The sequence below is a fragment of the Cicer arietinum genome, chromosome 6, assembly GCF_000331145.2.
Source record: "Cicer arietinum cultivar CDC Frontier isolate Library 1 chromosome 6, Cicar.CDCFrontier_v2.0, whole genome shotgun sequence".
NCBI lineage: Eukaryota > Viridiplantae > Streptophyta > Magnoliopsida > Fabales > Fabaceae > Cicer > Cicer arietinum.
The window spans coordinates 8,912,031-8,928,755 of NC_021165.2; the positions used below are offsets into that span (position 1 = coordinate 8,912,031).

At 27.3% G+C, this 16,725-nt stretch overlaps 1 protein-coding gene across 1 annotated transcript in view; it reads left to right on the top strand.

The window, feature by feature from the left end:
• The first annotated feature begins 14,511 nt into the window (after positions 1-14,511).
• LOC101499182 (beta-amyrin 28-monooxygenase-like) overlaps positions 14,512-16,725 on the top strand; it is a 3,148-nt gene continuing 934 nt past the window's right edge. The window contains exons 1-3 of the mRNA XM_073370491.1: positions 14,512-15,142; positions 16,106-16,561; positions 16,712-16,725. Of these exons, the coding sequence (XP_073226592.1) occupies positions 14,650-15,142; positions 16,106-16,561; positions 16,712-16,725 (963 nt within the window). The 5' untranslated portion in view covers positions 14,512-14,649. The remainder of the gene's footprint in view (positions 15,143-16,105; positions 16,562-16,711) is intronic.

Here is a 16,725-nt window from a genome sequence, read left to right on the forward strand (position 1 = left end):
AGTGAAAGATGCAGGAAAAGTTGTGGAAGTAAGTTTTAGGAAGCAATATATGATGATTTGGGAACTATGCTCGTGAATTGTCAAGGGGTAATATGGGAACAACACCAATTTCCTTTGCGAATTGGGGGAATAAGATACATGGAGAAGATAAAGAATAAAAGGGATGCAAATGAAGAAGAAATTATGGAAGAAGATGAATAATAAAACGGGGAAATGAAGAAGAAGTTTTAGGTTTAGAGCTAGGGAGAAAGATGATGAAGAAATATGAGTAGTAAGAAGGATAACATGTTTTTTATTTTGTGATTTAAAGTGACATAATAAAACTCCCCTGTTTTTTCTTTGGATAATAAAAATATATATTCTCACATACACTCATGATTGAAAACTCGAAATGAAAATTATAATAACATTCTGATTGAAAATCATTCTTATGTGAACATAAGAATTTAGACAAAAAAATAAATGTTTCATAATTTTAAAAACTCTTATTTAATCAATTACTTTTTCTATTTTTTTGTTATGTGTGTACGCTTAAATAGTGTTTATATTTTGTAACTATACAAAAACTATTATTTCATATGAGCTGTGGATGATTTATACACATGCAAGAAAAGTTTGGCTTAAATATATAAATGGCAACATCAAATGAATGGAACTCATTGGTTCTAACCGTGAGAACACCTAAATGATTTATCTAAAAACATTTTCAATCAATCATAGTAACTTGCATGTGCATGTGTTGTGTGGTTTATACGATCAAAGGAAACATTGCACGTGGGCTCAATATATAGCTGACCCAAGTTGGACATATCCGGTGAAATCCTTGTCCAGTTTCAAGTTGGGCTTATCATCTCCATTTTTTTTAAATAAATATTTTAATTATTACAGTTTTGATATATAAATAAATATTCATTTAATATCACATATTTTAGGAGTATTTTTTTTAATTATATTCTTTTGAAGGAATGTTATTTATATACTCAACAATTATAGTAATAGACATCTCAATCTTCTTTTTAAAATAGAGAAGATATCTATCTATAAAAATGCATCCATAGTTTAATTAATTTTGGTGTATATAAATTTTTAAGTACCGCCAAAAAAATATTAAATCATGAAAGCTCCTTAATGTTGCTAAAAAAAATGAAAGTTCCTTAATGCGTGAAAGGCTAAATAGCTTAGCACTTTAACAAAGTAGTAGATGTACTAATTTTTCGCATATATAATTTTATCTTTTTATAAATAAAATGGTAAAAAAATCCATAATTTTATCAAAACCACGTGTTTTTTTTAAACAAAAAAACCATGTCTTTTTTACTTTTTTTTTTTAATATCATTCATTCAGATTGATAAAATATATAAAAAAATATTAAAACTGAAATCAACACGTGGTCTTTATATAATCGTTAGTACAGTGATATACTCATGAAATCAGCAAAAGTACTTGCCTGGTGTTAAGAGTATTTTTTTTTATACTGGAAATAGTTATTAATAATTTTTTAAACAATTAATTACGTGTGTTTCTCTTAAAATGATCTGACAATTCCTTTTAAAGAGTTTTAATTAGTTGCGAAACTGTAACAATGATAGGCAACTTGAAAGGATGTTTGTATCACCGTTATTGAAAAAAGGTCTGAGCTCATTGTAGAATGACATTAAATTTTTAAGGTATGGTTTATCTATTTTTCGTGTGGTGAAAATAGTTTACTAACTTTTTAGATGGAATGATATATAAACTACCACTCAACTCCAATATCTTATATTCGAATTCAAATGACATTCTATTTAACGATATTTGTTAGTTAATTTATACCTTCCAAATCGTTTTATCAGTTTCTACAAAATATACATATGAATTTTTTTAAAATGTTATTAATTAGCATGAGAACCAGTTTCTTAAAGTTGTTTTCCTGTAAAATTTTTTAAAAATTAACCACTTTTGAAAAACTTCATCTATTTATTACAATTTTCAAAAAAAATATATGAGAATTTAAAAATAATCTAAAATCTGCTTCAAATAAAAAATTGTTTTTGCTGGTTTATAAAAAATAAAATTTATAATCTTATTTTTTTAAATTTTTTTACTACGACGTAGAAACACAAAACAACTTTTGATTAGTTTAGAAATCTCAAAAATAATATCTAAATTATAGAATACTAAAATAATTTTTTTTTAATATGTAACAAACATATATATGACCATAAATTTATGACTCTAAAAGTTTAATTAAGTGATTTGAGTTGAAACACCAAAAAAATATTATAAATGAGGTCTAAGATTTGTTTTTTATTTTATTTTTATAAAGATTAATTTAAGATTTAATCTCTACTGCTATTATTTTATCTTCTCTTAATAAATTAACCACTTTATCATAAAAAAATTAGTATAAGTTGTTTAGGCAACTTTTAATTCTAAGTACATAAATAAGAACTAGTTGGTTCAACAAATAAATCGTTAATTAGACTTATAAATTTAATTGAGTTGGTAATTGGTTCAAATTTTAGAATCTATCAACTAATATCGGATTAGTGACCAGTCTCATATACCCAGCTCCGTTAAAAAAAATAAAGAAAAACATATAATTAAATGCCCAGTTTTATACAAGTTAATTAAAATAATAATAAACCATCAATTTAGAATATATATATATAAATTACTACCTTGTTACAATGAAATCTCTTAAATATATACAAAATAGCAAGTAATTTCTAAAATATATAAAATAAATCAATTTAATCTTTAAAATATATGGAAACCCGTCTTTTTAAATCGATATATTTTATATGTTTTCTTAAACTATTTATTATATTTATAAAATTTAAGGACTAAATGAAAATAATATTTAAAAGATTACTTATTAGCTACAAAATCGTTGATGGAGGAGAAAAATAGCGAGATGCACGTGATTTGCAAGAAAACATATGTTGGCATGCTATGGACAATTGGGAGGCAGATTTATTATTTGTTGTAGTATAGATAATTGACACAGACGTAAAAAAGTATCAATTTGTTTATTACTTTCTATAATTCGTTTTCTTAAAGATAACTTTTTCATCCTCGTTCCTTTACATATTATTTTAAGTTATTTGTAAATGTGCTTTTATTTATGATTGTATATATAAAGATACGCTTTAATAATTGTGGTGCTTTTGCCAACTATATGTGGTGTTGATTTTTCAATAGCGTCTATAATAGTATTGCTCAAGCCAAACATGTTCTTGTGTCAGTGTCGGTGTTCTTTCTACTAAAGACGCAATTCAACGGCCTAACTTCACATTTCAAGGATGAGATTCATAAAAATTCAAATATTTAATATTTTTTAGAGGAATTAATTAAAATACTAAATATGATTGCTCAAGCTAATTATTCCAATATTAATATGAATGAAAAATGAAGGCATGTATTTTACTTAGGAAAGGTGGATATATATTAATCCAAAATCCGAGTTTGTGAAATTATTGCAGTTCCTATGATGGCGCGGGCAAGTGGGATACTTGTGCAAATGGTCCTAGAAAACTTTTGAAATAAGTATATAAGGCACATTGTAGGAACACACAAGCTGGGAAATATGATCATAAATAATCTTTTGGGGTCTACACATTTTCAACCTTTTAAGTTAAGAATTACGAGGACCGGTCCAATAGTCAAGCTGTTCAAGTTTGATTTTTTAAATCTCAAAATTTTGTATTAAATAAAGTAAAAAATTAATTACTAGAAGATGAGGTGAAATCACTACTTATACTTACAATAACATTAAAGTTTATTATATTACCAAAATTTGAACCGTTAATTATCTTTTTGACTGATCAATATTCAGTAATTTTTTTTAGTCAAAATTAAATTTAAATTAAAATATATTGTCCAATTAAATTATACGGTTTCTATATTGTTATAAAAATTAATTTGATACCGTTCAATCCACTCCAATCTAACGTGGTTTGGATTAGATAATTATTTGGGTTTTATTTACTAGAACGTGAAATATACAATAAAATATTTAAAACTCAGGCAATAAAATACAATAAGATGTGAAATATGGTTTTTGGGATCAGTTTGGCCGTAATTTAAGGGAGCTCTTCAAAGGCACAAAGATGGATACAGAAACTCTTTATGACATAAGAAAAAGCAAAATTACCAGACAATCTCCACCAATTCACCAACAAAGAAAATTATGGATATCATCATGGGGGAAATATTAAGAAATTAAATATTATTAAGACAATGAGAAATGGAGAGGGTCAATTAAATATTGTTAACTAAATCTGATATTTAATCCAATCAATTTTTTTAGTTTGAAGTGAGTTATTTAACCCAAAGAATATATATATATATTTTTTTTTAAGAAGACAAAAATACCAAGAAAACCATAACTAAGTCAAAATGCTTTATGTATTTCAACATTTAAAAAATATTACAAGTTCAAGCACAAATTTGAAGAATAAAGAACATAACACATTTGAAGAAGAACAAAATAGAACAATTTTGAAGCACAATTATATTCTCACACAAACATATTCAAATATTTATAAAAGTAAAATAAAAAACTAATGATAATAAAACTTACTACCGGTTCATCTTCACAAGAGTTCAAAATTTATCACCCTAATCAAACACATTTGGGTTGGGTCGGGTTCAACATAGTCTAGAATAGGTTCAAAATAAATGTTGGGTTGGATAATCAAATTGATTGAGCTGACCTATAACTATGAACACACTACATGCTTTTTATATATATAAAAATTTAAGGATGTGTACATGAAATCAAATAAGTTATATTACTACTATAATGATGCATAAAGTTACTCATCATCCTTTAATTGCCTTATATACTTTTCTAGTTTTATTCAAGAATGGAAATTTAATATGAATGTGGTTCTGCGCACTAAGGATGTTTGGGGTACTCATAGGTTGAATAGAGTACCGTTACATACAAGTAGAATTTTATCTTCGGTCTTAGATATAAATAAAAATGGATAATTATTTTATTTTTTTAATATATTTAACCGTATTTAGTCCAAAACTAAATATATCAATTTTCTGTGATCTACTTGTACTTATATATAAGTATAAACTAATCTGTTCAGAGTCATGGAAAGACACCATACAACAGATTTTCTAATATCCAAGAGAGACAGAGAGCATAAAAAAGACTTGCATTAAATAAATTTGAGTTGTTGTTATGGGTTTTCGATTTGAGATGTTATTTCTCTTCAGATTTATCATAATCTAGTTAATGTTAGCATCTGTTTTATTTAGGTGCACAAAGTTGTATAACAAAGTATATACTTATATTATAGTCGCTTAATTTCATTCTTCAATTGGAATTTTCTAACCACTTATTTTTTGGCTTCCTGGCAAAAACGAGCTTCAAAATTGCTTCGTGTAAAATGAAAGAATTAAGTAAAAAAAGAAAAGGCCAAACTTTCATAAATATGCCTCGAAGGTACTATACAAAGTTTCTGAATAAAAGTAATTAATATCACTGTTCAACCCTTAAAAGTAATTTCCATTGCAATATAAAACTATATTAACACACTCAAAAATCACTCTTTACTAGGATATAAAATGTAAAGAGTTGATCAATTGATCAGCTACAAGAATCAAAGAGTAAAAGTTACTATTATACAATGGATGCAGTTTAAACACCACAAAGTCCTCAGTGTCATCCATTAGCAATCAGATATTGGATAAAATGAGAAACCAGGGACTGCAATTGGGGACCTCTACATCACTTCATGAAGAGGATTAGCAGGCAAATTCCTATAGAAAAAAACATCAAGCAATGTCAGTAGAGACATAATATAGAGTCTAACCATATTTCACCGTCACAGCAAAACATAATGTATCATATCATGATGGCTGGTTTCTTCATATTCTCAGAATTTGCACAAGTACTAAGCAATAATCGTTCATGTGTACCCGCAGGCATTATAACAGATGAGAAAAATAACCTTAGAATAATGACTAGCATATACTTAACCTAAATTTGAGAACAGAATCGAATCAGCAAAACATGAACCGGAAAAACACAGTAACCAAACCACTCTACCACACAAACGAGTTTGTAGAAGTAGATCAAAAGATGAGGTTACCACCAGCCGACAAATGGAAGCAAAAAAGGAAGAGGTTGGTGTCAAACCACCACCCAAAATCTCTGTCTCAACCATTTGAAGCCACAGGAAATGTTGAGAGTCCCACCTTAGTGAGGTATGACGTGGAAATGAGTTTATAAGTGAGAGACATTTCTCACCTTACAAGCTGATTTTGTAAGGGTTGAGTTAGGTCCAACGAAAATTTTAAGATAATATCAAAGCCTATCTAAAACTTGTTAGGCCACCTGGTATCTTATTACTTGGATCACATTTCAAATGTCAAGTCTTGGGTGCAAAGGGGTGCGTTGAGAGTCCCACCTTAGATGCGATATGACATGAAAATGAGTTTATAAATAGGAGGCACCCCTCACATTACAAGTCGGTTTTGTAATGGTTGAATTAGGTTCAACCCAAATTTTAAGAAGCAAATCAAGAATGGACAGGCTGGATGGATTGAAATGGCTTAGGAGGCATGTATTAAGGTTTGAAGGAGTCTTTCTACCAAAGCCACACATAAGCATCACCAAACTCTACACTATCTGCAGATGGTGTTATTGGTTGTGATCAGGGTCAGTGCATACTAAAACTCAACTCATGGAATTGTTCAATCCCACAAGTATACTCACAATTTTGACTATCTTCTGCATCATTATGTCAACATCTAGGCTTAAAAAAGAAGCTTTCCCGATCACAGCAGTACTATGCAACCAAAGCTTTTCCTTCAGAGACTAGCAACTCAAATCTTTTAGAGGCATAGGTAACACCAGACGAAGACCTCAAACATAAAACATAAAACGATGCTAAAGTCTTTTCCAACCAAATTTATTAGGACCAACACCCTTATGTGATAACAAGGTTTATTTCCTACATAGCTCTCCAATGTTGGGATTTGAATTAAAGTGGCTGCATCAGAAGGTACCATCATTGGAGTTACTTCGATGTACAAAATATATCTACATGGGACCAAAGTGACTATATTTCCCTTACGAACAAACATTAGACATTCTTTATTTTCTTTTTCATCTACTTGTCTCTTTTCCCTAGTTGAAAACGACCATAAAGATAACTTTCACGGTAAAATCCCATTTTCAGCGACCATCTAGATTTCTTTAGCACACTTTCGTCTTTTATTTTGCGGGAGGGGAGGATTTAATAAAGAATCTGTCATCTCAACTTCCTAGTGTTGTATTATTGCAAATCATCAAAGTAGATTATCAAAATTTAAGCTCAACCCTAAATCTTCCCCCTCCCAAGGAAAGTAATGTGTGTTGTAATTCATCTGACTAGTAGCATATAAGATTAGCAATGTAAATTTTTTTTTAAAAGTTGGAAAGGCACATGTTAACAAAAAATGGTAGAATTGCGTCTAAGAGGGTTTAGACATATGAGGATAAGACCAATATACGCCCCATCTAGAAACTTTTTTATATATAGGCAAATGTTAGTGGTTAATTTGTTAGGGAGAGGGGGAATTAGTTAGTAGCAAGAATCGAACCCTAGACCTCCTTCTTAATCCAACACACACCACTGGGCTACATCTTCGGAAAAGAGGATAGCCCAATAATTCAAGGAATCAAGGTAGACTAAGAAAGACTCTAACTGAAAGTCTGAAATCATGAAAAATAATTGAGATCAAAATGGCCTCTTTGAAGATTTGGTATTTGACAATACACAAAAGAAGGCTCTGGTTGTGATAGCAGGTTTACACTAAAAAAGAACATATGCATCAATTTGGGAGGGCAGATAAAAAACTTTAAATAAGAGTCAGTCTTCTACAAATGAGAGTAAAGTTCACTTGGCAACAACTATCTACAAACTATAAGAAAAAAATTCATAAGTAATTTAATTCCAATGAAAACGTTGCAAATAAGAAGCGACTTATAGATAGATGAAAGAAGAAACATCAACTCAAAATGTTTCAACCCAGTTCATCAGATCAAATTACACACTAAAATCTTCTAATCTAATCAATTCATTAAGCATTATTAAGCAACAAAGTCATCAACATAATTGGAAAAACAAAAGAACCCAGATCATGTAAATAACATTCTCAAATCATCATAATTTACTAGGGTTACACTTAATCATCATCACTTATTTTATTCTTGTCCAAAATGTCTCTAATTTAATCAATAATAATGAAATTAAAGAAACAAATAATAAATAACAGATAACCCTAGAATAAAACAACCTAAAAATTAATGTAAAGTAACAAAATTTATAATAAAATAGAAAAAACCCATTAAAAAAAGGAAAGAAAAAAGAAAAAAGAAAGACTTACAATCAGAATGAGAGTGGTAATAGTAGTGATGTTCAAGAGTGAGGGTAGAGGAAGAAGAATCAGAAGCAGAATCAGAGTCAGAAGGGATATAAGAGTAAAATGAATAATAGGGTTGAGGGAGACAGAAAAAAGAACAAAGACAAAGAGCAAGACGACCAAGATGATGAAGAGGGAAACAGAAAAAGAGATCCAAAAGCTGGTCACTGTTAATAGGATCATCAATCCCCGACAACCATTGCCACGCTTCGGCGGAAACACGTGCAACTCTAACAACCACCGTGCTGTTCAACACCATTTTTATTTTTTTTTCGTCTGCTGATTTTTTCTATGCTCACTCACTCACATATCGTGTTCCCTTCTACTATTTGGACTCCTCGCTTCTTTTGTTCAACGGTCATGCTTTAGACTTTTTTCTTCAACTTATTCCTAACTATACTTCCCTCTCTTCAAAAATTCTTCCCCTATTTAATAACTTTTATTTATTTACTTCCTTCATAATATATTTATTATTAGTTTTCATTTTTTTTCTGCAATAAAAGATTAATAACAAGTTGTCAATGACATGTCACTGTAATCCCTAAATTATTGTCTTAACTTCAATCACATTACTAAAATAGTAATAATATTATTTCTTCCGTCTCGTTTGAGATTTTTTTATATATATTAAGAAATATTATAATTAGAATAAATAAATAAATCATTTTATCAATCTATTAATCTTTATTATTAGTAAATTTTTTATTATTGTTAATATAAAGTATAATAATAAATAATAATTTAGAAGTGGTGTATCTAATAATAATTGAAAGATAATATAAAAAAAATTAAATCTAAATTGAAAATTGTGAATAATATTTATGATAATTTTTTTTAAAGTGATAATATAGATATGTATATTATTTTGTTCATTGTGCTAAATACATTTTTTTATTCACAATATTATGCTTGTCTAAATATTAAATTAAAAATGTTTATTTTAGAATTTTTTTTTGCAAATAGATAATTTATTGTGAAATTGATAGGAAGTACTTTTTATCATGAATAAGAAGCGCTATATTGTTATTAATTATTAATATATTTGTCTTCTAAAAAAAACAAGGATTATGATATATAATCCATACATAACTTGCTATATCTCTTTTGCCATCAAGTCATCACAAGTTAATTTTCATGAATATTAAGTCACATAAATTGAGTTAGTAATCTAATGATCAGAAAATTTTGAATTCACGGATTTTAAATACTGTTATCGTTAACAGTTATATCGAAATTAGAAATATTTAATTTAAATATTAACCTCCAATCTTAATTAAACCACCATAAATATTTCGATTTAAAAAATGCTGAAAATTTTAACCGACCAAAGAGAGATTACGTCCCACATAAATCATAGTAGTAACCAGAATTTATTTTTAATTTATTGCTGTCTCACACCGTGGACCAAGTCAACCATAGATTTTTCACCACAAGCTAATTCCGGGACGAATTTCCATATTACATGCATTTGGAGACCTTTCACTTTTAGTAGTAGCAACAATATGGCTAACAACACATTATCCTTATTAGGCGTGGTAGCGATATTGGTTTTTCTTCTATACATGCAATTGGTGGGGGCGACGGGGTCGGTCGCGCCAACCCCGACACCAGCACCAACGCCAGCCGAAGATGTAGTAGACATTAGTGACGACGTTAAACATGGCTCGGTGTCCTTAACTGATTGTAAGCAAGAATGTATGGCCATATGCATGAAAATCAAATACGCACAAGATTCACTTTGTCGTGATGCATGCAAGCCAGCATGTAAACAATTGCAAGGCAAAGCTTCTTTAGTTTTTGGAGATACAGATTAAGAACTGAAAGTACATACACACACGTATATATATATTCCCATGAATTACATGTATTTCTTATTTTGGTTTCCCCATCATTTCTATTGTAAATTATATAGTGGATTTTTTTTTATCGCTTCTTTTACATTCTCCTTCATTTTGGTCTCTAAAAATATTATATTTAAAATGACCGTAAAAATAACAATTAATCTCCACATAACAATTAATCATTTTGTTTAATTAAACTTCTACAATAAGAACATTTAACTCAACAAACATTGTTTTTTTTTTTTAAATAACTATAATTATGACTTTCTTAAAAGACATGTATTATTTTAAGGGTTCGTTTGTTGGAGGAGTTACAAAGAAAGGAGATAAAACATTTAAAGAAAAATTGTGTTTGGTATAATTTTGAAATGAAAGGAAAATAGAGCAAATCTTTTTTTTTTTTTTTTGAGGTATTTTGCTCTTGCTCCATTTTAAAAAATTTAGAAAGATTCAAACACAAAATCAATTAAAATCTCGTTCTCTTATTTCGTCTATTAAATCTAATATATCTCTATTTTATTTTATTTTAATATTTTTTTCTTCTCCAAAATAAGATTGACACTCTTTTCTAATATGATGAATCAAAGAGACGTTGTGATATTACTTAATATGAGATGGAGAGCAGGGGGTGTATGGAGGCCCATAAGGACCAAAAATGATATCGTGTTGCTTTAGAAAGTTGGCTTTTGTACTCTACAATTAATCTTATACCTCCTCAAATTGTTAAAAACTCAAATTTGTCTTTAAAATTTTTATTTATTGAATGGTAAAAAAAATTATTTTAAAATTTCACCCCCTCAACCAAATTTCCGATACTTAAAATTTTTCCATTAAAATTCGGTACACAAATATTCACTATCGGAAATTTCGTATTTCAAATTTCCGATAGTACAATTATGTTACTGAAAATTTCGCCAACAAACAAATTTCCGGTAAAGTATTTATAATACCGAAAATTTCAAATTTTTTAAATATCCGGTAGTTATATTTATCTTACCGGAAATTTCAATTTTTTGAAATATCTGGTAGTTATTTTACTATTAAAATACTGTTAATAAAATAAAATATATTAAAAAAATACATAAAAAATGGTTGACGCCAAAATAAATAACGTGTCCATAATATTTTGCCGATAAAATAACAATATATTTTCTTAACAACTCTCTCCTATCTTTACTGCGAATATTTTATAAAATAACGACTTATTTTCTTAACAACTCCCTCCTATTTTTATTCCTCCTATTTTTATTTCGATCTAATAAATAAATAAAATTAAATAATAATAAAATATTGTTAATGTAATTAAAAAATAATAATAAAAATATTTTAAAAAAAATAAATATTTAATAATATAATTTATTTTATTATTATTATTAATTTAATTTAATTTATTCTATAATTTATTAATAAAATTTTGTTTTTTAAAATATTATAATTATTTTTGTTTTATTAAATAAATAATTTTGTAATTGTAAAAAATGAGAAGAAAAAATATTTATAAATTTAATACATGGTCGCATCCTCGGAAAATTTCAAATGAATGAAATTTCCAGTGAACATCTCGGAAATTTCAAATTTCCGATAGTTATAAATCAATACCAGAAATTTCAAGTTCCCGGGTGATACTCCCGGAAATTTCAAAAATTTTTGAAATTTCCAGTAAAAAAAAAAATAAAAAAATTCAACAGTACTCACTTTTCCAAAAAATACAACTTGTGGGAATAGGAGGAAACTTTTTGATTTTTACAGTTTTATTAAGGGTATTTTAGACATTTCAAACATAAATATTTTAAATGAGGGGTATAGAATTAATTGAGGGGGTACAAAAGACAACTTTCGTTGCTTTAATAGCCACGAGACTTGTCGTGGGCCTATGATAACCGAAGCCCTTTGTTAGTGTTCTGATAATTCAATAATGTTTCCTCTACATAATAATAATCGATTTATTATTTGATGAATTAAAATAAATAAATAATTATATTTTTATTAAATTATCTGTGTAAGTAATTGATAAATTAACACCATTATCCTAAATATAAAGTAAAATATATTAAATTAAATGTGATGTACGTAGTATTAATTAAATAGTATAATTGAAAAAATATAATTAATATCACCTTAAAAATTAAAAGTGTAAATTATTTTTGAACAATGTTGTTACAAAAGTAGTATAAATCAAAAGTGACTACTTAAAATAAGAATAATGTTAGCAACACAATTCATAACATACATACATTACAATACACTATTTTCTATTTATTTTAAATTTATGTGTTAGATCAAATTTATAGGAGACCAACATTATTTGGCGGGACTCAAATAAATTTTAATTAATAAAAGAATGTTAAGTGTGTGGTGAAGCGTGTGTGAACAAAACTCCTCAGACTAATCAAGATTTAACTCTTTTTTAGTTGTAGTTAAATTTTAAAATCGATCAAAAATAATTTAGTGATATTTCTTACGAACGATTTACATAAAAAAAATCATAAAAAATCATAAAAGAATGATATTTGATCAATTAAATTTTAATTATGAGATATAAAATTGATTTGAAGATTGGAGTGACATAGTTAGAAGGTGAAGTAGTAAGAAGATTATGAATTCAATTCTCTCTTTTAACAAAATACTAACTATTGATAATAGTAGTAGTTAAATTTTAAAATCGATCAAAAATAATTTAGTGATATTTCTTACGAACGATTTACATAAAAAAAATCATAAAAAATCATAAAAGAATGATATTTGATCAATTAAATTTTAATTATGAGATATAAAATTGATTTGAAGATTGGAGTGACATAGTTAGAAGGTGAAGTAGTAAGAAGATTATGAATTCAATTCTCTCTTTTAACAAAATACTAACTATTAATAATAGCTACCCTATTGAAAGAAAAAAAAAATACAACCAACCATAAATGAAAAGGTTGGTGTTTATAATTTGTAAGTTCTCCAATAATTATTCCTCTATTGTGTTGACAAACTTCCTTCAATGAAAGTAAATTCATATTAGGTTTTTTGTTTGATGCTTTAGATTTTTGTTGGTTACCAATAACTTGAAGGTACAATAATTCAAAATTTAAATAATTAAATATAACAATACTACAAATATTAAATGATTAGATGTTTGATAATTGAAACAACACTCAACAAAACTCAACAAAATCTATATCTTATATATTCACCAAAAAGGCATCACAAATGGTGTGTTGCAATGCTGATTACTATATACTGTGTTTATACAAACGTATACAAGTCCAACCAAGAAATGAGTGTCTATGTCAATGCCATGGCCTGTGCACCCCACTATAGGCATTCTACTGTTCTATCGCCATTTTTTCTCCTTAGTGCTTGCTTCATGCTTCCATTTGTCTGTTTATTTGGCGATGAATATATTAACAAATTATAAGTATAAACTCTTACCACCAAATTAATACCTAAAACTTCACTATTACAATAACATTTGTAGAAAAATATAATTCTCTTCGACCTTAAGTAATATTATGTTAATTTTTGTTGATATATTTAATATAAATTATGAATTATATATATCAAACTTTTGTACAAACTTTATTACACATGAAAATTTAACATCAAGTGCTTAATGACGTATAGCATACTGAATTTAATTAATTGATACTCTCTCCAATCATTATTATAAAAAAAATGACTTTAAATATCAATTAATTTAATATTAGTATTTTTAATATAACTTATTTTATCAAAAAATATTTAATGTTGGTGATTGATTGTTTGACATTCAGAAGAATAATTTAATAAATTTAAATTATATTTTACATAAAATTTAAAAAATTAATTACGCTTACCTAATTTTTTTAATAACCATAAAATAGTTATTTTTTAATAACCGTAAAATAGTTATTTTTATTTATAATAATGAAATAGAAAATCAAGTTTGAATATCTTAACCCTATCAACTTAGTTTGACTAATTAAAAGATTATTGTACAAAATCGTAATTAATGAAACTTAGTACACTAATGAATTATCCGATCTTAATATATATCCATTAACTAAACTTAAGAAGCACTCAACCACCATTTCGAACTAGGTGCCATAGATCTCAAAACATTTAAGTGTACAAATATTATTTATGTACTTAAATTAAGTTTTTTTTTTCCTTTTCTTTCTTATTGATAGCGATAATTGACAGACACTAAAGATTAGATACTATCATGAGTATGTAGTTTGAAATATCTTTTCTTGATGAAATATAGTTTGAATATAATCCTCACATATTTGTGTCTATAACCACATGCTAAAAACCGAAAAAGTATATGTGGTTGTAGTTAAAAGTTTTAAAGGCTAATAAATCTTCCTTGCTTAACCAAACTCTAGTTATCTATAATTCATCTTATAGTTTTCTCTATCATCATAGCTTATGGAGATGATCAATCTTATAGTTTTGCCAACAATTTTGGCAATCCTTGTGTTTTGTTTTCATTTCATTACAAGAATTGTGAAACTAAAAAAGTTGAATCTTCCTCTAGGAAGCTTAGGATGGCCAATTATTGGAGAAACCTTTGAGTTTGTAAAAGCAAGTGTTGAGGGAAAGCAAATAAGGTTCATAGAAGAGAGAATGAAGAAATATGACAAAAGGGTGTTTAAGACATCAATGTTTGGTGAGCATATTGCTGTGTTTTGTGGGCCACTTGGGAACAAGTTTTTGTTTAGTAATGAGAACAAGAATGTTCAAGTATGGTGGCCTAGCTCAGTGAAGAGGCTTTTAAGGTTGTCTATTGTTAATAAAGTTGGTGATGAAGCAAAAGTGACTAGAAAGTTGCTTATGAGCTTTCTTAATCCGGAAACACTCAGAAATTACTTGCCTAAAATGGATAGTATTGCTCGACACCATATAAACACACATTGGAAAGGTACGATTAAGTTGTGTAACAAATCATCTAATATTTGTTAGGTGTAAAAATAAAGATGTTTCCTTTTAATTAATACTTTGTTGATTAAATATATGAAAATTGTCAATTTCTGTTGGAGGAATTACTACACACACCATGAACACTTTATATTCAACATATCTTCCGTCTAACACATGTAAAATATGTAAGTAATCGACATCAACATATGTAGTTATATTCAATTAGTATATAGACATAAGATTATTAGTGGATAAATACAAAAATTATTAAGTATTAGGATATGTCTATCTCATTATAAGTTATTTGAGATTATGCACACTTCTGTAGAAAATAAGAAAGTCGTTTATTTTGTGAAAATATTTCCTACTTTTTTTCTTTCTAAATTGTGTTCATTTTATATCGATGAAGAAGACTCTTGAAGTAACCGATCGTCATAGATATAAAATAAAATGTTAGTTAATGAATTGGCATTTCAAGAAATAATAAAAACGGTTTTTGAACATTTTCATTATTGTTAGAAATGTAGACAATTGTTTATTTTAAAAGTTTTTTTACCTCTTTATTAATTGGTAAAATTAACAAAAAAATTAGGTAATAGAAAAATGATGTTATGGTATTTAAAAGTGACTAATAATTTAAACAAAGAAATATTCCAAACAAACATGACACTTATAATGAGATTGAGATTGTAAAAATTATTGCTTTTCGCATTTATGATCAATATAAAGAAACCACTTTTTCTAATTTTAAATATAAACAAAAAAATTTCAAAGAAATGTGATATATTTAAGATAAATTTTTGTTGTATATATCATATGTTTTACATGTACTTTCATAATGAAATAGTGTTGACTGACTCATATTTTGTTTTAATTGTTAAGGTTAGTTATAGTTATTCATTAGAAATGAAAAAAATAAAAAAGATAAATCGTTTAATACTTTTGTTACTTTACAATTTTGAAGGGAATGAGCAAGTGGTTGTCTATCCAATAATACAACTATACACATTTGAATTGGCTTGCTCTTTATTTTTAAGCATGGAAGATCCTATCCAAGTATCAAACCTTTCACCACATTTTGATGAATTTCTAAAAGGGATTATTGGTTTCTCCATCAACTTTCCTGGAACAACGTTTCATAAGTCAATGAAAGCTGCTAATATAATAAGGGAAGAAATTAAAATGATTATGAAGAAACGGAAAGTTGATTTGGAAGAAAAGAAGGCATCACCTACTCAAGACCTTTTATCACATTTGCTTGTTACTTCTGATACAAATGGAAAGTTTTTGAATGAAGTTGAGATTATTGATAACATACTATTGCTTCTTTTTGCTGGACATGACACCTCTAGATCAGTGTTATCATCTGTTATGAAGTATCTTGGACAATTGCCTGAAGTTTATGAACAAGTGTTGAAAGGTTTGAAATAATATCTTTGAATAGAAGTTATATTGAAAGATGTTTTTATAATTTCGATACATTCACTTTTTCTTATTCTTATATACTCTTACCATAAACATGATCAAGATAGATGTTGGAATTGCTTTTATTTTTACTTTTTTATGACAGAACAACTTGAAATT